This window comes from Bos grunniens, chromosome 4 (assembly GCF_055505025.1).
Source record: "Bos grunniens cultivar Pamir isolate PY7600 chromosome 4, Bosgru_T2T1.0, whole genome shotgun sequence".
NCBI lineage: Eukaryota > Metazoa > Chordata > Mammalia > Artiodactyla > Bovidae > Bos > Bos grunniens.
Window position 1 is genome coordinate 40946405 of NC_141168.1, and position 24847 is coordinate 40971251.

At 43.4% G+C, this 24847-nt stretch overlaps 1 protein-coding gene across 3 annotated transcripts; it reads right to left on the reverse strand.

The window, feature by feature from the left end:
- Window positions 1-3448: 3448 nt before the first annotated feature.
- Window positions 3449-24287, reverse strand: INHBA (inhibin subunit beta A). 3 transcript variants are annotated; one of them, XM_086398402.1, is made up of 3 exons: window positions 24079-24287; window positions 18782-19338; window positions 3449-8934 (listed from the first exon to the last, which is right to left on the reverse strand). In XM_086398402.1, exons 2-3 carry the CDS (start codon window positions 19167-19169, stop codon window positions 8045-8047), a joined length of 1278 nt encoding a protein of 425 aa, XP_086254528.1. In that variant the 5' UTR covers window positions 19170-19338; window positions 24079-24287; the 3' UTR covers window positions 3449-8044. The 3 variants fall into 3 exon arrangements, with proteins under 3 accessions (XP_086254528.1, XP_086254527.1, XP_086254526.1); XM_086398401.1 differs by lacking the exon at window positions 24079-24287 and adding an exon at window positions 21771-22013; XM_086398400.1 differs by lacking the exon at window positions 24079-24287 and having other exon boundaries at window positions 18782-19450.
- Between the last annotated feature and the right edge of the window lie 560 nt (window positions 24288-24847).

Below are 24847 nucleotides of genomic sequence, written 5' to 3' on the forward strand. Positions count from 1 at the left end.
CAGGCAAGAGTACTGGAGTGAGTTGCCATTGCCTTCTCCAAAATAAATGATTAAATCAATCTAATTAGCTAGAGTCTTCAATGTAACTCACATCTTATTATCCCAAGTCCAAAAGGAAGAGGCTGTGTCCGCTCATTTCATTTTTTTATGAGGCCATTTTTTAAGAGGCCATTGGTAGTAACTTCCTTGGCAACACGTACCAGCCTATGATATTATGGAGACTGGTGAAAATTCATCATTTTGAGAACATAATGGTTAGTTGATTTCAGGATCCTGAACCCCTATAATAACTTGGCATAATAATAGCTACTGAATATATTGTTGGATACCATTTCAAGCCATTTCTCTAGTTGGCATTTGATCATGTTTGGGATATGATTACTCAGATGGAAAATTAGTTTTATCTTTTAAAATAGCCTATTTAATGACAATTCTACTTAGAGTCTTTGAAGGATTAAAAAAAAAAACTGACCATGAAACACAAACATTTGTTGCTGAGATCAATGGTGAGAAACCTCCCTGGTTCCATTTAGAAGGGTTTGATGATTGTCTTCAAAGTGCTTGGCAGCTCTAGGACAATAAACACTTTGAAGCCCAGTGCTTTGTCATCCCCCTGCCTCAGGCCTGCCATTTCTGGCATAGATTAGCGCTGTTTGCTATTTCTTTCTTTCTTTCTCTGTTTCACAATGGAACAGTTTCCCCATAAAGATTGTCTTTCTCCCCTGTGAGTACCAAGCTTTTCAAACAGCTTAGGCTATGGCCCTGAACTGTGTGGACAACTTCAGTAATGAAAGACGTACTCCATGGGACCTCCGTTGCCACATTATAGAGTTTGTCTTAGAACACTGTGTCCCCCATATGACAATAATGCAGGCAACACCACCACCATGATAGTGAGAATCACAGCTGCAAATTAACCCTAGCCTTGGGAGGCTTTTTCGATGCTCTTTTTCTAATAGTGTTTAAACCTTCCCGCAACGCTTCCTCTGACTGTTTTCCGAGCAGAAATCAGTTTTTTAAAAAAGAAGATCCTTCATCATTTTTATTCAATCAGTTGACCTAATATTTCCCAAAACACTTTCAGATTTTATCTGCCAAGTCTCCTGCAGGAAAAGTACTTCTCTATCCCTCTAGTGAATTAAAGGCATGGTAGGACTCCTAGGATGACAGACTTTTCTCAAAAGTGGACATGGTCAAATAGGGCAATTAATTTTTTATTTCTAAGAACTCTTGAAACAGCACTGTGATGCTGGGCTTGTAGATAAACAATTTGTCTTTTTTTTAACTGTAGGCACTGATGACATGATAATTAAAGAAACCCTGAAAGGGTAATAATGGAGAATTTCTATGGATCCTACCTTTTCATGGACCAAAGAAAGGAAAACATCAAAATTATTTTAAGATAAATGCAAAAACACTAAATTTTTTTTTAAGGAAGCTGACAATGGCTTTGATGCAGGAAAGAATTATTGTACTTCTCTCTTCCCTTCAGTTTGGACAACTCCTCAGACAACTGATTTCTGAAAAAGGATCAAACCTCTATATGAAATGGATTTAGATGGTGCCTTTAAATAATGACATATTCTCTCTCTTTCTGCCCCAAACATATGTCTCTGTGTGTGTATTAGATATGTAATATATATATTACAAATACATACATGTTTTTATACATACACATATATACATAATTATATAATTTTCTATAACTGACTTTTGTTTTCTCTTCGTTTCTTTTTCTTACTTATGATAATGTCCATAATGTTTAAAATGTCCATTATAAATTTCATAATAGTGCTACCCATTTGTAGTTCAGTGGGATTTTACTCAGTTCCTAATATGCATTCATTATTCAATTTGGTGGGAAATGAAGGCTAATGCCTGTGTGTGTGTACACACACACATCGCTAGGCCTATAAAGTAAAATACTTCTGACAAAAGGTTTCCTCCAGCAAAATATAAGCAGAAAAAAAATAAGAGAAATTAATAAATGCAAAGCAAAACTATAGCAATTCTCATTTTCCAATTTTAAAAAATTGGAACTTTCCCAGGTGGCACAGTGGTAAAGAATTTGCCTGCCAAGGCAGGAGACACAAGAGACGCAGGTTCCATCCCTGGGTCTGGAAGATCCCTGGAGTGGGAAATGGCAACCCACTCCATTATTCTTGCCTGGAAAATTCCATGGACAGAGGAACCTGGAGGGCTTATGTCCATGGGGTCACAAAGAGTCAGACACAACTGAGCGACGGAGCACTCACACACACATGAATCTACATGAATTGGGCATTTTTCTTGGAGATAAGTAAATTGTCTGGCAGTTGTAAAGTATTTGCATTAAAAAATATATATATAAGTGTGTTCAACACTCAACCTCCACCTCCTCCATCAGCTTTTTTCCCCTTGGAACATAAGGAAGTTAACAAAAAAAAAAACACTAGAAGTATAAAACAGAAAGAAAAGATTAACCTGAGACTTGAATACAGATCTGGCTTGGAATACTAGTTCTAATTAATGTTATTTAACCATGTCTCAGATTCATCTTTAAAAGCAGGATCATCAATGTCTAGTGTTCTGGTTGGTTGAAACAATGAGGTGGGAACTGCAAGTAACATGAAGCATGAAGTCATGTTTATTTGTATTGGCATTCACGGAAGTTAGTTTCTCCATATAATCTCTAAGATGGGCACCAATACCAATGAAAAAAACAGTGAAAGAAAAGGATCAGTTTGGGACTGTACTTGTGTGATTCTGAATGGGTCCGGTTGGTACCTGTCTGTTTCTTTCCTGTGTGTGTAGTTCTTGAGACCTGGTAGTCCCATGCAACTCCAGAAAGAAAAGGAGGAAGAAAAAAGAGAAGGAAGAAGAAGGAGGGATGGAAGGAAGGAGGAAAGTTGGAGGGAGAGAAAGAGGAAATGTCTATTTCATGTTACTTACAAGAATTTTGCCATTGAGAAATGGGAAATTAACAAAATGTATATAATTTAAATATTTCTGGTCCAAGTACCTGCCTTGGTGGCTCAGATGGTAAAGAATCCACCTGCAATGCGGGAAACCTGGGTTCGATCCCTGGGTTGGGAAGATCCCTTGGAGAAGAGAACGGCTACCCACTTCACTATTCTGGCCTGGAAAATTCCACGGACAGAGGAGCCTGGCAGGCTGCAGTTCAAGGGGTTGCAAAGAGTCGGATATGACTAACCCACTTTCACTTTCACTTCACAAGTACCTGCAATCCATTACAAATCTCTGCCTGCCACAGCAATATATATTCTTTTTCTATTTGAGCTCTCTGAGTTCAGCTTTTGTTCTGTCTCTCCCATGTGATCTATTTTCCTCATACTCTTCCAGATAATTATGGTAGAAACAAAATTATCACCCAGCAAAAGACATGGCAATATGTGTGCAAGGTTGATCTTGGGAAATCAATAAGACAAAAAAATAAAAATAAAAATAATAAATCCCAAACAGGTCTTTTTATTTAACATAAGGCCAAAGAAGCTATCAGGCGTTGCTGAATACTGTCCACTAACTGTACAAAATATTGACTGCATGCCTCGCAAACACCAAAATATCCGCTGGAATGCCATAGAAATAAATAACTTCTGCTATAAACACATGAAAACATATCAAACTGTTATCTCTTTAAACATATCGTAAATAAAAAAATTACCAGTACTTCTACACAATAAATATTAAGAAATCATTGACATAGTTGAAATGCACTCATATAAATTAACAACTTTAATTACATTAGCCAAACAGACATTGGTTAAAGAACTGCATGTAATATGCCAAAAAAAAAAAGAATCAAAATAAAACAAACAAACAAACAAACAACACCAACCACAGAACATAAAAGGTTTTAAAACAAAACAGGCTTCAGATTATCTTGGCTTTCATAATTATATTTTTCTTTTAAAGAAAAATATCAACCCATTGTCAATGCACTGTTTCTCAAAGCATTTAAATAGAGGGTAAAGCCCATTGGAAATTAATACAGAAGAAATGATTCACTTTATGCATAAAAAATAAATAATAATATAGCTGAGACATGTGGTTTGCTTCTGCTCTTGAAGATGTGAACAGCTTCTAAGCATTCATTTTCTCTGACCCATACAACAGCTTCTCAGTGATAAAGGGTTTAATTTAAACATACACAGTGTCCACCCCCAAGACTTCTGCCCACATCTACAAGTTCCATTTATTGTGTAGGTTTTCAGGGTGACTAAGTTTTTCTCTATATTGAAAAGAGAAGTTGCCAAAAGGCCCACAGGAAATCATTTTTTCAAGTGAACATGATAATTTGAGTCTAAGCTTAATAGCACTAAGGCATTTGCCTTTTCTGATTTTAGAGTCACCTTGACGTTCAATCTCTCAAGGGTGACAAACAAATTCACTTGTTCTATCTAAGAGGAGAAGGTAGATACTCTCCTTAAAATCAGAGTGTGGAATCAATCTTAAATAAGTATGGAATTGATTGGTCTTCAGAGACAAGAAAATCCCAACTCAGTGTTCTGGAATTCACCTTACTTTTTGCGAAAAAAAAAAAAAGGAAAAGAAAAAGTCAATCAAATCTACAACATATTTAGCATTCTTAAAAATTATTTGGGAACACATGCTTTTCAGATCTTTGAAGAGTGGATGTGGGTAGACTTTTAAGAGCCTAGAGATGAGCCCTTCAGAAAGAGCACAAATCAGATGAAGCTAAACTTGCTTTAGGAAAACAGATAGGGAAGACATAGTCCGGTGGAATTTAAAAGTTTTTCTTTTGACCTCACACTGCTCCATAAACAGCATGGCTGTTTACAAAGTTGCATAACTTCCAAGATTATCAAAGATAGTTGTAATTTATCATTCTATTTCAAGGCCATATACATTTAATAAAATATTTTAAAGTTTGGAGATGTGTAATTTAATAAATGAAAATTTCCCATTAAAATATTGTCATATGTAATTTCATTTAGCTCTGCTATTAATTACTGTGGCCACTTATCAAACTCCATTGTACCCTCAACACATCCAGGATTTAAAGGCTTCAGTAGATGGCATACATATTTGAGATGAATGGGAGCCACAGAGAGAGATCAGCTGTTTTTTCAACCTCTTTTCGCTTTGTCTATTGCCTGGGCCATCTCTGCTATTACACAGTGAACTAGGACTTGGTTTCCCATACTATTTTCATAGGTTCCTCTATTAATTCCAATGCCAAATAAGGAGTTCAAAAGGCCCTCAAAGTTTTTCAAGAAAATTTCATGACACTCAGCTGCCCAATTTCCTAGTCAATGGTTAAGGGTGAGGAAGTATCAATGTTGCATGCACTCCATCTCATACTTAATTAGAATCCATTCTTATGCACTCATGTGGGGTTTCCTGCATAGGATGAACCTCTAGACTGTAGCTTGTACAGCCAGGTAACAACATTAAATCGGCTTACATACAGCCTAGTAGGTAGCAGACTGATTTGGTCTATTTCTCAAGAAGAGCTAAACCACCTTGGGAATGATTGCTCACTGATACTTTATTTTCCTACTATTAATTTTTTTTTAAAATCTACAAATTGGCATAGGGCTGAAAGCTTCAATATTTTACAGAACTCTAACAAACATAATTTCCCCCATGAGACCTTTTTTCCCCCCAACTTTCACAAATTTCAACAAGTCAGTATAAGTAAGGCTCTGTATTTTAAAAAGCACATAAATGAATTACATATGACCTAGGCAAGCTAAATATCATAGAATAAATCAGTAACAATTTCGCTTTAAGCATGTACTTTGATATTTATAAAACAAAGTGGATTTTTTTTCTTTTCGTATCTGAATCAATGCATGCCAATTATACATCAAGAATTTGGGCTGTAAATTAAAATATCAGGGATTTTTACTACTGCCCTCATTCCTGTTTCCCATTCTTTTTCTTACTCCCATGCTCTTAAACACCTTCCCCCAAATTATTTATCGTTTAACTAGTGACAGCAACATTATTGAGTCCAGCTGCGCAGGTAATATTTCTCACAACCAGACCTTAATCATAAAAAAACAAATTAAAAAATGCACCCACCTCTTTTATCCTGGCCTACAGGTTAATTTTTTTTTTTTCTGAAAAAGCTTCTGATTTAAGATTGATTCCAACAGATAATACATATGTTATCCAAATAATCAGCCTAGATTGAACACGAGTTTCCAGTTTTGTTTTCCCTGCAGGGAGTAAGAAACTTGTAGGATGGGGTTGGAGGACAAGAAAGAGGAGGGAATTGGATCCCTTACATTAAAAGAGGGTCTTGCTGAATATTCACTGGAATTCCCAGGCTTTTCCCATCCCAATTTTTGAAATGTGCCCACCTAGTTCAGAGTAAAAGCAAAAACGATAGCCTATCCTTCTTAAAAATACTGTGTTTTGCACACAAACATTCATTGCCTTAAGAACATTAAAAAATGACAGCCTGAAGTGCTTAAAATGTGTATGGACACGATGCGCCACATGTATACATACACACAGACATGCATGTGCCCGAGCACTGTATATACACATACGAGCACGGAGCGTTCCATGAATCTGATTGAACTTGATATCCAACAGTGTACAACTACTGTACATCCAGTATGAAATGTCCTGTTTCATGGATGTAAAAGGAGTCAAAAAAAAAAAAAAAAAAACAACCAAACTTTTCAGGTCTCTCAAGCCTGAACACAATCCACCTTACTCAACCTTGAATCCCAACCCCTGACTCATTGATGGTGAATGATACCAACCACAGACAGACTGTTTAAAGGCTCACACAAATGTCTTTGGTGTATGTGTCTATTTTTTAAGGTACAAAATAATAATAATAATTATAATTATAATAATAAAAATAGCTATTTTGTGTGCTGTAGCAGTTCTTTTATAGCTCACATTAAGTGCAGCTCTGAACCCCACCCCACCCCCACCCAAAGAAAATACTTGTTAAATAAGGATTAGACAGGTCGAACACCATTGTAGTGCAAATAGTAAACGATAAAAAAAAAACAACATTTACAAAATATAGAAATGTTTGGATCCAACAGATGGACAAACATATTCCTTTCAAGTATCTCTCCTTGAAGAAAATAAAAATTAATCAGGTTACTTCCAATACAAAAAAGTCTCTCTTTTTGTTCTCTCTCAGGTAAACAGTTTCAAACCTATTAGGTTGCATAGTTCTAAGATCATAAGCACCTTAACGAAATGTAACTTGGTATTCTTTTTTCCTTGATCTTTCATGCTTCCCATTCTTGTTCTCATTTTTTTTTTTCATGTTGGTTATTGTTTTGTTGCGGAAGTGGTGCAGAAAAAGAAGGTGTGACCACCTGCACATTAGTGTTCTTTTACCAGAATATGTGTATGTGTGTGTGTGCTGTGGAAATGCCTTTGTGTGTGTTTGATGTGTGTCTCTGCGTGCATGAGGTCTGTGTGTGTGTTCACGTGTACGTGGTGGGGTGTGTGGTCTGTACGTGTGTTCATCTGTGTGTAGTGGGGGGTGTGTGTGTGGTGGGTATGTATGTGTCTGCGAGGGGTGTGTGCGTCTTTGTGTGTGTGCATGGGCTGATATACACAGAGAGAGGGTCACACAGACATACCTTACGACCTGGGTTACTGGGTGGGAAAGTGCCTATAAATGGCCCTTTCAAACTCATGGCTTTCTAGATGCTATTTGGGTTGTGCCAGCCCACATTACTGCAGACCAGACAGGTTGACTTCGAGGCTCATACGGAAAGGGAACTGAAAAGGAGAGGATGATATTCCCGTTTGAGCAACTGCTGTCACCCCTTGGATGCTGGAGGAAGAAGCGAAAGGTACCCCACTCTCCCTCTCCCCCGCAATTCCCATCTCCTTCACTGTTTCATCTCTGAGCCCTGGCTAAGGAATTTCTCCACATCTTCCTTCATCTGTTTCAGGTTTTGCTTTCAGTTTTTTTTTTTTTCTTTTTTTTTTTTTTTTCCTGGTTGTTTCAGTCAGAAACCTTAAACATGTCTTCGTGTCACCACTGTCTTCTCTGGACCGTCTCGCTCCCATCCCCCCCGGGCTGGGCGCTCTATGAGCAACCACACTCCTCCACGATCATGTTCTGGATGTCCTTCTTGATGATGTTCTGCCCATCGTCATAGTACAACATGGACATGGGTCTCAGCTTGGTGGGCACACAGCACGACTTGAGGTTGGCGAAGGGGCTGTGGCCCCGCATGCGGTAGTGGTTGATGACCGTCGAGTGAAAGGAGAGGGATGAGCCCGATGTGCCTGCTATGTGGCTGGGGCACTCACCCTCACAGTAGTTGGCGTGGTAGCCGGAGGGAGCAATGATCCAGTCATTCCAGCCAATGTCCTTGAAACTAACAAAGAACTGTTTCTTACAGCAGATGTTGACCTTGCCGTCACACTCCAGGCCCCGCCGCCGGCGCCGGTGAGGATGGTCTTCAGACTGGCGGGCCTGCAGCATGAGGAAAGGTCTGTGCGACTGCTCCTTCTCCTCGTCCCCTCCCGCCCCTCCTTCTCCATCCCTCTTCTTCCCTTCCCCCTCCTCTTCTTTCTTCTTCTTCTTGCCCAGGAGCATCAGGCTTGCGCCGGTCTCCTGACACTGCTCACAGGCAATCCGTATGTCCAGGGAGCTCTTGCCCTGGTCCAGCAAGCGCTGGATGCAGCTGGAGACAGGGAAGATGTGCCAGGTGCTCTTCCGAGCATCCACCACCTTCTCCGATATCAACATTTCACTCTTTTCCCCCTTCAAGCCCACTTCCTCAGCCTCCTCCCCTGCATCCAAGCTGCCCTGCAGGTGCTTCTGCTGTTGAAAGAGACGGATGGTGACTTTGCTCCGGGTCCTGTTGGCCTTGGGAACTTTCAGGAAGAGCCAGATTTCTGCACGTTCCACCACGGACAGGTCACTGCCTTCTTTGGAAATCTCAAAGTGCAGCGTCTTCCTGGCTGTGCCTAAAGATGAAACACAGCATAAAAGAGAGCAGGGATATGTTAGTGTCAAGTTCAAGGCCACCTCCTAATTTCTGGCAAGCATGGCAGCCTCTGTTACAAATCATCTCTAACCAGGCTCTGCGAATGAAGGCCTATGTATCTTAAGGACAGTTTGGACATCTCTAAATGGCTGAAGAAAAATAAGATGCTGTGACATGTGAAAATTATATGAAATTTAAGTTGCAGTACCCATGAATTTTTGATCCCAGCTAGGCTCATTTCTTTACAGGTTGTCTGTGGCTGCTTTGCACTAGAACTTGGATTTGAGTAGCCGCGACAGAGTCCATTTGGCCCACAAAGCTTAAGAGACTTACTCTCTGGCCCTTTTCAGAAAAAACTTCATCAACTCTTACTCTAGAAAGAAGAGACTAGATCTGAGTGTGTCTGGGAGCCTGGGTCTGCTGACTAACTACTTAACCTGAGTCTTACCTTTTATAAAATGGGAATAACATAGTGACATTTGGCCCATTATCTCACAGGTTTGGAAGGACCCAACAGGATAAGATAGATGAAGACATAGTATAAGCTCTAGCAAGCTGTGGAAACACTATTATCCCTGAAACAAATATGCAAACACCCCTGCTATGTAAGACTGCCTGTAGAGTCTGGTGGCTAAGATGATAAAAGAATCCACCTGCAATGCAGGGGACCAATGCAGGGGACCCGGGTTAGGAAGATTCACTGAAGGAGGTCTTGGCAACCCACTTCAGTATTCTTGCTTGGAGAATCCCCATGGACAGAGAAGCCTGGTGGGCTACAGTCCCTGGGGTCACAAATAGTCGAACATGACTGAGCAGCTAAGCACGCACAGCACTTCCTAGCATGTACCCACGGGGCTTGCCTCCTCCATGGCCACAACCTGCTTCACGCCCCACCATTCCTTTCCTGGGTCACTGCAACAGCCATTTCTTTTATGTGCAAGCTGTCAGGCCAGCATGGAGTCAGGCCCCTCTCCCATCATTTCTCCATTAAGCTGATAAAGGAAAGGTGGATTCATTCCCATCACTTGTTTCGTCCAGTCCTGCTCTGAGTTCCTACTGTCCTCAATATAACCCAGAAACTGTATGGAACTCTGGGGTCTACCTGAGCTTCTCCCACCTTCCAGCTCAATTCTCTCCCACTACCCCATTTTTGTGGTCCAGCTTCACAGAATGAACATCTCATACCAGCTCTCATCTCCAGGCACTGACAGTTGCTCTTCTTTCTACCTAAAAGACCCCTGCTCCCCAAACACCATCCATAGTGACTGCCCTTAATAAAGCTTTGACTTTTAGATGGGATGACCCATCTTCCCCTAGAAGTGACCCCTCTTCCCTCCACCTCCACCCCCACTCTCCTGCCAGTCCAGCTTAGGACACCCCAGGTCTGAGGTCCTGTCTATCTCATTCACTGTCACAGCCCAGGAATTAGCAGGAAGTAGTCAATTACTTGCTTCTTTATTAACAAATGGAGGCACCCTTAGCACTGAACTAGAAGAGATCCACCTCCTACCCCTGTATCCCTCAGTTTTGCCTCCTTTCCTTTAGAATGCAGTTTGTAGATTTAGTCACTTAGCTGTGTTCAACTCTCGTGATCCCATGGACTATAGCCCACCAGGCTCCTCTGTCCATAGAATTTGCCAGGCAAGAATACTGGAGTGGATTGCTATTTCCTTCTCCAGGGCATCTTCCCAACCCAGGGATCAAACCTATGTCTCCTGCATTGCAGGCAGATTCTTGACTGCTGAGCCACCAGGGAAGCCCTTGAATGCTGCTTAGAGAGTCCAAAAATAGCAACAGCTCTTAATAAGAGAGGAGACCCCTACATTGGCAGAGCAGTTGAATGCAGGGACCACTCAGTTCTTGCCTAATTCTAAAATGAGAAAAAGTCATTCATTTCCTTCTTTTACTACAAACACCTATATTCCTGCAACAACACTTACTGTAAGAACTGGGTGTCCAGAGTAGAATTCTTTGATTGATTAAAGTGAGGTCCCTCACTTCCCCTGCTACCACTTGGTGGTATCTGCAACAAGTTCTCTTTTTCTCAACTGCCGCCCCTGTGTACCTGGTTCCGACTGTTCGAGTACATGCATCCGGAGGAGCACAAATCTGAGAACCATCTGAAAGTTCCTCTTAGAACTTGCAACTCCCTAGGGGGTCTCCCTGCCTGGATTTCTATAGCTAACGGAAATCCAGCCATACTTATCACTCTCAGCCCTGAGATGTTTACGGGACCATAAATTTTAGGCATGGTTTCAAGTTCTCTGCAGCAGAAAGGCTATTCCGTGTAGGGAGAGCTGTAGATTCTGTTCTTAATTTAACAGTGTGATAGTGCTAGTGGTAAATTCACTGAGGCCGGGGCCCCAGCAGGGCTGCATGTGTATAGGAAGGGTTCTCTGGTATCCCTGTATAAACTTGAAAGGACATTGGCTCTGATGGTGGTGGTGCTGGTGAGCAGCATTCCTTTGCCTCCGACCTCGCATCTCTGGCAGGAGTTGAAATGAATCATGAAGTTAGGTTTATGATTAGATCACCAGAGCGGGGAACAATTAGAGGAGAAAACTGTCATTTTTAAGGAAGCATGAGGACTTTTTTTTTTTTTCAAAACGGGAATCCAGTACTCCCCTTTGCTAAAAATTGGTGGGGTTTGGGGGGTGGTGGTTGTTACTGTTTATCTTTTAAGAAAACAAAAGAGAAGAGACCACAAAGCAGAGCTTCATCACTTAACTTTAAAATGATCATCAGCTGTAGATTCTGAGTTGTAGGGTCCTCCAGAGATGAGAGGAAAAGGCAGCTGGAAACTGCCCTAGGCTCCGTGAACAGGCGTGGAGGAGCCTGTGGTCCCCTCCAGTGTGGGCACAGCCACCCTGCCCCGCAGAGAATGTTAACAAGCTCCCTGCTGGTCTCCCTTCTGCCTCCACACAGGCCAACTTCTGAAACCCTGAACCGCACAGGGTGCCACTCTAAAGACAGAGATAGAGTAGCTGCTAAGTTAGAGGAGCCAGAGGGCACAAGGTTCTGATTTGCTTTTCTAGGAAAGAGTGTGAAACGGGAGAGTCTGACTGGCCCCAGGCTGGGAGGGCGCTCTGGGTTTCAGGTAACTCATTTCCGCAGGCTCTGCTCTGCTACAATTCTTCCTCAACCAGCGGGGCAGGAGCTGAGGGTGAAGGTAGATGGTCCTGGGTAAACAGAGGGTCCAGCTGGCAGTGCAGACCCACCCATGTTGGACTTTCCTTGAATAAAATCCAGAGAAGTCTACAGATGCTGGGAAGAGGTGGTGAGACGCTAACTGGCTGACTTGTACCACTGACAGCACATGCAAATTGCCTCCACAGGGTCAAGGAGCTGAGGCCCCTTGCTCCCAGGGACAGCCTACAGGGCAGCCCCTCATTTCTCAAGAGGTGGTTTCTGATGCACAATATAGCCCTACCCCTTCTCCACAGGCAGCTGTACTTGGAAGCAAATGATTTAGTGTTCCTGAGAGAGGATTGTACAAAGAGAGTACTCATTAGAGGGGACTCAATCTGTCAGGTGCTGTTATATTAGGATCAGAGAGTCATCATAAAATGACTTTCATCCTGGTCCTGGCTGATAATTAACTGCATGGCATCGCCTGCGTACTGGGAAGAGGCGCAGTGCTGAAATATGCATCAGTTTAATGATCTGAGCAGAAAGACTTGGTTCCCTGTATTTGCCTCCATTGCCTGCGTGCTGGATCTCTCCCCCAGATTTCTGACATTTGGATTTTCCCCTACTAATTGACATGCCTGTCGCCTCCTTCTCCTGGTGTCCATTTCTGGAACTGCTATTTGTATATTGCATGATATTTTATCAGGGAAAAAAAAAATAAAACTGAGATTCAATTTCACGAAAATGCCGTTGCCATAATGCTCAGGAGAACAGGGGGAAGAGAGAGATTCAAGGCTTCCTAATGTCTACCTTATATGCAGGTACATTTTCAAAGTTCTATTATATTCTGACTTATTAAGCAGTGCATTTATTTTTTCTTTTACATCTAGCTTTCCTTGCAGAAGTGGTGGGGGCACAGAATGAGAGAGCTAGGTGCTGGATGGAATTCATATTTACCAGGGCTGTAGGTTTCAGAAAGATATTACAACCCTCAAATTTCTTAGGCATGAAAAATATAAGTAGTCACTTGATTACATTTGCTTTATCTGTGTTTTATCTGAGACAGATGGCTATACTGCAATGATGCTTTCAGGATGCTCCAATCCTCAAATCTCCACGCACAGCAATTCGAAAAATGGAAGGAGTTTGCCTAAGGCTGCGGTGTTTAGGATCAATTACTAGTCAGTTTCAGGCTTGACTTAAATATCTCCTGCTATAAAATCTTGGAATGGAAATCTTCCCATAGTGCTTTGTGGTACAGCATTCGTTTATACAGGTGTGTACCGGGTTCCTACACTATTTCCCACCTAACTAGATATAGCTGCTGGCTTTGCTAACCTTTCATTACCTACTCTATGATAATATTCTTTTCATCCTCTGTGCTATTTTTTCCCTCCCGAGGCTTGTGAGCAACGCTTGTATCACAGCCTGCTCTGCCTGAGTAATTCACTAAGAAGTCCCACGCAAACCCATGTGGGTGATAATATTTCATCACTTAAACCTCTCTTGAGTTTGGTGGACACATACCAAGGGGAGAAAAAAAAAAGTGTCTAAAAACGGATAGGAGAGATGATTACTGCACCTTGTAGGGAACACCTCAGAAATGTTTCTGAGTGGGAGGCATTGAATGGAGGAATGAGTTTGGAAACCTGCAAGTGAAAATACCTGAAAGCACATTTTCCTTTGCTTTGATGCTTTCAGAATTTTTCAAATGTGTTCATAACTCACTGAAGGATATAGGCAGGCATGCCAAGGGTTAAGCAGCCAAGTTCCGGGTTGTTCCCCCTCCCCCACACTAGGATACAAAATGCTGCTCCTACCCTACCCAACCCCACCAGCATTTCAGGATCATGGGTCCATGAGCAATTCTGATGAAATAAATGATACTAACATGCAGTGTTTCATTTTTGATATGTTTTGTTCTCCTCACCAGGGTCCTACTTAAAGTATGCTGCCCTTCTCCATGTGGGTAATAATTAAGTCTCTAATGTTAATGTAAAGAGCCTTGTTGTTTATGGAGGAGTTAAACTCACCACATGGGGGTGGGGGGGCTCGCTGTAAAACACAGCTGTTACTTTCATTTTCCATTCTTCATCAGCGTTTCCCTGTGCCTAGACATGGTACAGTCACTGATGGGAGAATACAGCATGTGTGTTCCCTGAAGCACTAATTTTGCATCTGGACTGTTCCCAAGGATTTCTGCTAAAAGCAGCAAGTGAGGCCTTGAAGGTTATGCCTCCTTTAACCTGCAGGAGAGGGTCTTGCCAAAGCAGAACTTTGGTTATAAATTATCTTGTTTTTTTTTAAAGACTTACTATCTTTGCTTAGGATCTGCTATTGAATTGTAAATGCTCGGCCACATTCCTGCATCTTTCATTTAAAATGGCAATTTTAAAAAAGGTTAAATATTTAGAGAGGAAGGGATTTTAGATGCCGAAAAGGAGAAAAAAATTCTGAAGGTTTAACCCTCGGACTTTCAGAGACTTCTTCCAAAGTTCCTGAGAACTTTTACACTTTGGGTTTTGGAGCTAGGAACCAGTCGGGTATAAAGCATTCTGAACTACAGCTAAGACATCGTGCCTGAGTACATTTTAGCAGAAGAGGGGCCAAGAGAAACACGTATTTTTTACGCAAAATGCCTGGGAAGGTATGATTCTGGGTTTTCCAAATATGAAAACTGAATTTCTACCCTGATCCTCCCCCACACGCACTCCAATACACCTCCTCCTCTGGCCCAAACCACTAATCCATCTCTTTTCACATCTTTTCTCCACCATTTCTCTCTACACTCTCCGTGCAGAAACAAACGCATCCTCCAAAGCCTTATGTGCTGTTCCCACAAGGCATTAAATAAATAGACTTTCTCCTCCCTGTCTGAAGTCACTTGTCCTTTGTCGCTGGTAAAAACTGCTGATAAAACAGGCCAACTAGGCAACCACATCAGGGGAGACGGAAGAAGTGTTTTGTCAAAGCCCAGGCGGCCGTATTAGGGAGAGATGTGTGAGCAAATCAGGATTGCTGATGATTCACGGTCACACTTCTCCCCGCTCTGCTTTGTTTGCTTCTGAAATTTATCATTCCTCTGTCTTCCATAGAGCTGTGGAATGTCCATATGTATCACTAGAATTCCTATTTCCTTACCTTCTGTCTCATGTAATATGTTACAGGTAGTCATGTTCCTCTCAACCCATAAAATCTTAACTTTTCCTGCAGGATGGAAGGAAGGAGGGCGGGGCGGGGAGGGCGGATTGTTAATCAGCAAGATTAGGGCGATGCAGGCTGGGGCTTCCAGTAGGTGAAATTGTTTCCCTGGAAGATTAACTGGTAAGGAGCAAAAGTCTTTGGAATGCGCCCTCTTGTGGCCGATTATTTTCATTATTCAGAGAAGAGAGTGTATAACCTCTGTGAGGGTGAATTCCCAGCAAGTTCAGAAGATGGGCATGGGGTAGTGGGAGTCATTTCCACCTTGAGATGGCTTTCCTGGGGTGGAGGAAAACAGTCATCCTAGCAAGCCACCTCAGACCTCTGTCTGGGAACATTTGTGTATGTACATTTTAACTCAAATCTTCTGTTAACTAGAATGTTCCAAGGAAGGAAATGTATGTGTTGCTTTCAACAACACCTGGCTGTGTGCATATTTTCTATTTCTTGGTGCTTGATTTGTCTTTCTTTCCCTATACTTTCTTCAGTAAGTGCTATCAATTGCTAACCTCATCACCAGAATCAGCATGAGACTCAAATATACCATTATCCTCCTTTGACTGACTAGCTTTTGTCACAAATCATAAAAAGAGAAAATAGAGAGAGAAGTCAAGAAGACCACTAATTTGGCTTCAATGATAATTATGGTGATAGTTGGCTTGACTCTACCCATCTCTTCCTCCTGTTCCTTAAGGTGTTAAACAACAAAGGATTCTGTTGCCAGCCTTGCAAAAAATGCAGTCACCTTGGTAAGCAATCTGGGGTTACAGATATAAAAACAAAATCATTGTTGTTTGTGAGAATACATTTCAGAGAAGCTGAGGGCAATGCTGTACTGCTTAGTCAACAGCAACTCATATCAGCTTTACCAAGGTGGGTGCTTTCCACCTGAATACAAGGGGCAGACTCAGTTCAAAAAGTTCCTGGCACCTGAGTTTTGTGAGTCCATGTCTCGGCCTTATTCAACCGTCATAATGAGTAGAGGGAACAATAAACATGATTCCTCAAGTGAGGAATCATGAGGCTGAAGAATGCGTGTATGGGTGAGCATTTGTGACATGCATGCAGGTGACACTGAGTTCTATGCTGTACAGAATGGTATCTAAAGAAAACAAAACTGAATGTTCTTTGCTATTCTTAAAAATCTTGATGTTTGATGTCATTTGAGAATTACTAAGGTTGAATTATTCCAAAAGCAACAAGACATTTTTATATATTCACGACAATTGTTCTGATGATAAATCTCTCTTCTGGGTTAGCAAAGGAGCAGCAAAATACTCATAGAGTACTTACTCTACTTGGAGAGTAGATTGTCCATATAGCAATCATTTTTGTGAAATCATACTAAATCGCCTTAAAGTTGATGCGTGAGACTTCTCAAATGAGAAAAATGAGCAAGGGTCAAAAACCTTTTCTAAGAAGCCAGCAACTTGCCCCAAGTCAAGCTGTAAACTCAACCCGGAGGAGTTTTCCATCATAGACCTTAAACTGTAGTCAACACGTGAGTTAAATGAATCCACCTTTTCAAAAAGTAGCTCAATTTCTTTCAAACCAAACAGGTACCAGAAAAGGTTTTTTGAAAAATGACAAGATTTCAAATAATTGACAAAAAGATTGGCACTGAGATGAAGGCCATAAGTAAGAAAGAAGGCAAAAACTCAAATTCTTTCCCTGCAAAATCTCTTAATGCCAAAGGAGTGATTTGCTTTACAAGTTGGAGAAGTCAGGAAGCGGGTGCACTGCGAGCATCAGGTGTACAGTTAAAAGTGGCCAAAGGCATAGGCCTGCTTAGTCATATGATGTGGGTAAAGCCAATTGAGGAAGAGCTGCAATTAAGGCCATTCTGTGTGGCAATTAGTATATAAAAACATATACAGGGTCCCTATTGTGGCAGAAGAAGGAGCAGCGCCTAGACCACTGGAATCCATTTCCCCGCTCAGGACCTCAGAAAATGTTAAGAAAAATTGGGTAGCAGCTCAGAAAGACTCCAACCTGCCTCTTTCCCTCAGTAAGCTTCACAAGATAAAGTCAAAAGTCCTTTGGGACTGCATTGAAAAAGAGCTTTAAGGGAAGAAAGTCAGACCTTTTTGAAAGGAAAGACGCTTCTGGTGAGAGCTAAATGGCCTGCGGGACACCAGAGCTTTTCCTAGGAGGGGGAGCCGGCAAGTCAGCAGGCTATCTGCTCCACTCCCACCCCCCACCCCAGAATGTCTGGGTGACATCCCCCAGAAGGATGCCCTGGTCTCACGTGGTTTTCTTGAAAATATAACATCTGAGTCAACAGGTTTTCAGGATTGGAAATTCTGAGTGTTGCCTTAATTGTTTATACTGCTGCGGCAAACTTTTAAACAGCAATGCTGGGAGTCCCGGCACATACTTTACTGGCCATATGCTCTACCAAACAAAACAATGGCATTCCTTTCAAATGGATTTGGCAAGAGATGCAATTCTTTAGCTTGGCATTACCATGAAAGTAACATGAAATTAACACATCTGTGTGTGCCCAGGCACAGCACACAGGGGCTTGTAGACAAGCAAAAGGATCTGGGTCACATAACTGTAAAAATAACCTGACCCCTGGTCTCCAGCAGGCCCTTTTGACAGGTATTGTTTTCTTCAGCAACAGGTTAGCGTGGTCCTGAGCCAACGATTAGAATCTATTTATTAAAGTTCTTCCTCTTAAGGATTGAGTGGGAGTTCAGTGTAGTATCTGAGAGCACTTTGTCAAGGTTGCATTCCTTGGCAGAGAGCTCTTAGTAACTTTACAGAGAACAAAACTTTTTTTTTTAGTTCAGAGAGCAAAAGTCAGTGTTCCAAAAGTGACTGATGGTTCAATGTCATCTGTTCCCTAGCCCACCCCATCCCCCAAAGTCATTCTTCACTGCCTAGATTATGATGCTTGTGTCTTTAAAGACAGAGTTTCTAAAGGTAAAAATGACTGTCACTAATATGCCCTGCTTCTCGATGTGGCCCCTGATTGGACTTTTAAAGAAAAGGGGATGTTTTTAAGACAATGACTTCATCTGGGCCATGCCATCCCGGTCCTGCGCTTGCCGCCATCCCCCCACCCACCCCACCCACCCACAGTAAAAACTTCAGATGGGGTCCGGAAGCCTCCGGGCTTCCCTCCAGCACCAGAAAATGCCCCGACTTTCCTCCGGCTCCTCTGATCTAGTTCCCCGGGCAGGCAGGGCGAGGGAGCCTCTCTCAGACTGCCTTCCTGCTCCACATTGGGCCGAGAGCTTCCTCCGGGACGACCGGCTGAGTTGAGCAAGTGTAAGCTAGCCATCTCCTGCCCAGGACCCCAGCGCCCCAGCTCTGGGAGGTCTCTACCCCGCTCCCCACCCCGCTACCCCCACCGCGGTCCATCCGCTACCGTCCCCTAATAACTCATGACCTTCCCAGGCAGGGTGCAGCTGGAGGGCAAGAAGTTCCGTCGCCGCCGAGGGCTGTCAGAGCAGTGTGCCCCCCACCCCCATCCCCGGGCAGGCACCCACCTGATTCCGCGAACGTGATGATCTCCGAGGTCTGCTCCATAAGTTCATTCATTTCTGCCCTCCGTCCGATGTCGTCCTCTATCTCCACGTACCCGTTCTCCCCCACTTTTCCCACATGAAGCTTTCTGATCGCGTTCAGAAGCGCCGCCTTGGGTACCGGCTGGGTGACATCGGGTCTCTTCTTCAAGTGCAGCATGTTTAAAATGTGCTTCTTAACGGCCTCCACCATCTCCGGCTGAGAGTTGGGTACATCCTTTGGGAGGGTGGCCAACGCACAGGACGGGCAGTCTGGGGCCGCGCTGTGCCCCTCGGATCCCGGGGTGGGGGAACTCCTCACTATAATCCAGCAACTCGCCAACAAAAATCCTCTCAGCCAGAGCAAGGGCATCCTGGCAGCAAAAGTTGTTGTGTTGCCCTTTTAAAAGGCTCTGCTTTTCCTCCCCCCTCACGCACAGGGTTTGTTTGTTTTTTTTTTTTTTTTTCCTTTTTGTTTTTTTTTTCTTTCTTTCTTTCTTTCTTTTTTTTTTTTTTTTCCTTTCTCCTCTTCAGTCAATTCTCTGGAACAAGAACAAAAAGTTTTCTGTGAAGTTTTGTTTGCAGGTTCCCTCTCTGAATGCAGTCAGTGCTGTAGGTTTGTGGCTGTCAGGGAGGAGAGTTCTGACTGTCTCCGAGTAAGAGAGAGGGAGGGAGGGAGGGAAGAAGGAAGGGAGGGAGAGACAGGGTGGGGGGGGAGACAGAGACAGAGAGAGGACGGGAGGGAAAGAGAGACAGGGAGACAGAAGAGAGAGGGAGAGAAGGGGGAGAGGGAGGGAGGGAGGGAGAGAGGGAGAGAGAAAGAGAGAGAGGGGGAGAGAGAGAGGGAGACGGAGAGACGGAGCGATTGGCCCTAAGTGAGTGAGTGAATGGGAGAGGGAGGGAGTTTGTCTGTGAGTAAAGGCTGTGATTAGGAAGGGGAGGGACAGCTCTTTCTGACAGGCTGCCTGCCTTCTGCTCCCTTACACACACACCTCTCTTCAAATATCACCATTCTCTGGAGTTCTACTTTCCCTTCTGAAGGAAATTCTCCTGACTCGGTTCTACTACTTCTTCTTCATTTCCCCCGACCCTGTTTCTTTCTCTGCCCAGTCCCCTTGCTTCACCTTCTTCCTCTTTCAGAGGGACAAGCAAAGCCCGAAGCAACGCCCTGTCTCCATCAACAGGGAGGACCAGACTGAAACAGCCTGCCCCAGTGCCCCTCCACCCTGCCTGGCCACTGCCTGGAAGGTGGGGCTCAGGGTGCCCAGAGGTGGGCAGGCAGGTGGTGAAGGTCAAGAAGAGGGGCCACTGTGGCACTGGGGCCAGCTGACTGTTCCGGCTGAAGGGAATCCTGCAGACTGTCCTTTCCCCCATTCATTCATATCTCAATGTTCAGGGCCATCAACACTGGCAGGCGATCAGAGGGGAGTGCAAACAGAACTTTTGTTTGGAGTCATGTAATACACTCTACTTTTTCCAACTGCAAAAGGCAGCGGGGCATTGAAAGATCCACAGGCAGGCAGCGGGTTACACGCTTGTGTCATGTGAAGTGAGGCTCTGTGCCCTGTCTTTAGTGGCCACCCCTCCTGCCCAGCACACACACTCACAGATGACAGCTCACCACCACTAGCTCTGACTTCACAGGTAAAATGCAGAATTCCGCTGGCTTTTCCCACATTATTTTATACAAACAGTGAGCTCCTATGACTTGAATAACTGGTCCTAGCGGGGGGAAGAATCTCTAAAATATACTGGTAAATAATTTTCTCTGTCATGGGGTAGTTTGTTCAGCCTGCCCCTTACCCGCATCCTGGACCAGTCAACAGACTGGCTTCTTTTTCTCTCAAAGGAACAGCACAGATGAAATCATCATGGATTTCAGTGTTCACAGAAAAAGAAAAATGTGAATTTTTAAACAATGCCTCTCTGAGTTTTTTTTTATTCTCCTCCCCCCGCCCCCCTCCTTTTTTTCATTTTTCTGTCTTATTGCTTTTATCTTGCAGAAGTATCTTTAAGAGGTCCATCTGTTAAAGCTTTCCTTCCCTCTCAGTTTCTTTCCCACACATAAGCAAGCCCTCTCAGTTTCTGTAGATACAGTCAGCTTATATCTGACACCTAGTGTGTTCAGAGCATTATAGTCAAGCAATGCACTTTGGTTGGGAAAAGTTAATAAATAATATTACTAGAAGCATAAGAACTGAGAGCGAGGGGAAGAGGGTGAGACCAGTGTGATACTAAGTTAAAATTACAGTTTGCACAGGTAACAAAGCTTTTCTGAATTGGATACCCCATCCCCCTTTTCTAAAGCATCTGCCTGTGAGACTTTCTCTGTGACCAGCCACCTTTAGGATTTTTACCTCTAGGAACATCAGTTACCCTGGTATTACTGTTCAGATTTTGTCAACATTCCTTGAAGAGTCTAATTTTCTTCTAGTGGGGGATGGTGAAAGAGAATGGGGAAAGGGTGGCATTTGTGTTAATAATTGCTTAATAAAATATCTTTGAAACTGAAGGTTTATAACATAATCTACCTATTTGGCGTCCCATATGCAGTACCCAAAGCATTTTGCAGTCCAATTAAGTTTTACAAGAGAGGTTGAAATAGAACTCAAAGTTTAATGACTCCAAACAACTTGAGAGTCCCAATACCTGCATTTAGATAAATGTAACTCATCATCAGGACCCTCTCTGTATGTGAGTTTGTGTGTATTCCCTGAATTTACTATTTGTGAATGTAACTTAAAAATTAGCTTTCTCTTTGACACAAGTCCTTGCCTAGAGATGCTGAATTGGGTTGTAGAAACACATAATCTATCTGCATGCTCTACTGTTAAAAACACTATTCACTTGCTTGAACACATAAAAAGGTACAGATCACAATCTGCATGGACGTGCCAAGAAGTTGTAAAAGTCCTGCTCACCATCCTGCCTAGGAATGTGGAAAGAGCTCAGAAGTTAAGTTAAAAAGCATTACCTTTCCGGTCCTCTCTTTCACCAGCAGACTCTTGTCTCATGTGGTAAGAGCTGTCCGGGTTCCTCTTCATGGTATTGGCACTGAGGAGTTTTATACTGTACTACTTATTTGTACAGTCACACATGGGTACCAGTCAAGCAGAGGAGGGCTGGGGCTTTGTTTGGGATTGGTTAGAATCAGCATGACATCAGCAGATGACTGGTTTTTCCAGTGTGAGACATATTTCATAACTCATTATCTAATGGAAAGCCTTTCTTGGCTTCAGTAACACTACTGGGCGATCAGTGAGCCAGTGAAATGTCTGACTGACTGGACTCCCCTTTGGAACAATCCTGGAATCCAAAAACTCTGTCTCACTGAGGGTCCAACTTTCAACTTTTCTTTGACCAATTGAGCACACACTTCTTCTTATATTCAGGCTCAGTTTTATATCTTCACATAAGCATCTGTTACTTCATGAAGTTGCCTCTATTTACAAAGTATTTTATTGTTTCTTACAGGGAAGAAAGTTCACAGTGCTCTTCCTAGAGATTCTGATTTTACTTTTTTAAATAAGATATTCCAGGGAGGAAAAAAATAAGAAAATAGGTGTACCTATATGGGATGATCGCCTCTCCCCTGATTTACAGCATTATTTAACATCTTGAAAAACTTAATTTTTTAAAATAAGATGTTTTATTGAGAAAAAGCCAAGGGAAATATGTATCCCTATGGGATGATGTTCTTCCCTCTCTTGACTTACACTATTATTTTACATCTTGAAATTGAATACCTGCTTTATAAATCATTTATCACTGAGAACTTTGGAGATAGTCACTCTCTGCTAGTGAACTTTATAAGTATGCCTCCCAAGCCTTTAGAATCCCAATCTAACTAGAAGAAAAAGAAAAGAAAAAAAATCTCCTACATGATTCTTCTTTATCAGAACTTCAAGTCCTATGATTTCTAAATTGTTACAAATACAACGTGAGATTAATGGAAAAAAGTGAACATTTCTTGAAACTGGAGTTAAGTTGGTCAGGGTGTTTTGGGGGAGGGAGGAGGCAGAGTTAGCTAGTCAGGGATAACATAGGAGGAAGGAATTCTCAGACAAGAATGCTGGGGAAGGGTTGTTAGAAGAAGCATAGCTAAAGCCTAAGTCGGGTATTCATGACAAGTTGAATAAAACGTGCAAAATTGGGAGCTAATGAAAGCCATATGACCAGATATGTTGTTTTGTATGCAGGATTTAACATGCATAAAATAAACTTTTCACTGTGCCCACAAGCAAAATATAGAGACTCTGGTCTCCTGATGTGCAGTTTAAGCAGGTTCCTTTAGGACACCAGAAGTTTGTCTCAAGGGGTCTGTCTTGGCTAAACACAGAGCACGTGTAGGTGCTGAACTGTATATTGGGGTGGGGCAGAGTAGTCTGAGAATTGCATATTCAGAAATGAAGTAGGAAATAAAATGTTAGGTTGTAGAGAAACAGAAGGAATCTGAGAAGGAAAGATAGAAACAGGATCAGTGTTGGTTAACTCCAAAGCTGCCCATCAGGTTTGAACTGGATGGATCCAACCTCTCTATAAGAAAGGAACTTCCCGATCCTTTTTGGATGAGACCTGGGGGGTGGTGGTGGGGCATCTAAATTCACCCCTCCTCCCCACATGAACCCTGGTGTCCTGGAAATAGCACCATGTTTATGAGTTTCGGGGCACAAATCAACCTGGATGAGACCCCAGTTTTAATGCTTACCAACCAGATAACCTCAGCCCTCAGTGTACTCATCTATAAAGTGGGATCCACCTACTCCACTGCAGGATCAAGCACGTGCTCAGAAAATATTGGGTGATAAAGATTTCCTGGTGCCTCTCTCTGAACATATGTGTCACAAGAATATGCAGCACCCCGACCACAGAAGCCACCCTCTCTCTCGGGTGATTCAGATCGCGTTGGCCACGGATGCCACCAAGGTGCCCACCTGCCTAGGTCAGCCCACCAGCTGTGATATCATTCTCCACCTGAATCCCCAACCTCAGAGCTGAGCCACGCGGGAAATGCCTCCTCACTCAGTGGAAATGAGGTGGAGGTGGTAGAGGAAGCAGGCAGGTTAAAATAACTTCTGTCGACTCTTGTGGATGGGGGAACGATCTTTTCCCTGCCGGACTCCAGGGCTCCGGGGAGTGGAGGAGCTGGTCCGCTCAGCTCCTGATCAGCATCTCCAGTTCCTTCCTCGACTTGGTTTCTCTTTCACTTCCTGCCCCCTCCCCCCGCGCCCCAGTTCCCCCACCCCGGCCCTGCGGTCCCGCTGCTCGGCCTGCTACTGTACCTTGAGCAACACCTGCTGGCAGCTCCCGGGGATCACGCCGGATCGCGGCCGCTGCTCGAGCTCGGCTCGCGGGGCTGGAGTCTGGGCCAAGCCTTGCGCAGCGGCCGCCTCTATTTTTACCCGGAGCACCAGCAAGGGCAACTTCTTTTAAGAGCAGCTCTTGATTTTTCCCCCCTTTTGGCAGCTAGAGAATTCAGAGAGGGAGGGGGGAGGGAAATCACTGATCAGTAAGTGCAGCTGGGAATCTCTGAACCCAGTTATCAGTGCCAAGACTGAAAGCCACGGCCAATGTCAGGGACCAGGAAGGGGACTTGCGGGCTGGCTCCCAGGCGGACAGAGACGCGCGGGGAGCGCTCCCGCCCCGCCAGCTCTGTCCCCTTTCGGATCGCAGAGCCCGGTCCTCCCCGCCACTGCGCTAGCACGGTGGCCGGCTGCCACCGCGCTTTTCACCTAGTGCAGGAGGCCTGATTTACTGACTCCTTCACAAAGCTCCTCGTCTCTTCGCTGGAGCCTTTTGCAGGGCTCTGTTCTCGCCTGGAGGAGCGGCCCCTGGAGAACCCGGTGGAGCAGCTTGCTTCGAGGAGCCGGGAGGGAAACTGTGGTACCTTATTTTACTGTAATTGCAAAAGGCGCGATGTGCCAGAGATCTATATTTAGAAGTTGTATGTTTCTACTTTTATGTAAATGGAGCAATTAGGGCCTGTCTTGCTGCTGCTAAACTCCAGGGCTTGTGCCTTGCTGGGAAAGCTGGTGTTTTCAATCACAATTA

Bases quoted from the DNA above. Each gene is read 5' to 3' on its own strand.
- INHBA (XM_086398402.1), bottom strand. From the start codon at position 19,169: ATGCCCTTGCTCTGGCTGAGAGGATTTTTGTTGGCGAGTTGCTGGATT. The intron at 8,935-18,781 runs GTGGGTGCCTGC...TTTCATCTTTAG, and splicing joins CATCACGTTCGCGGAATCAG to GCACAGCCAGGAAGACGCTG.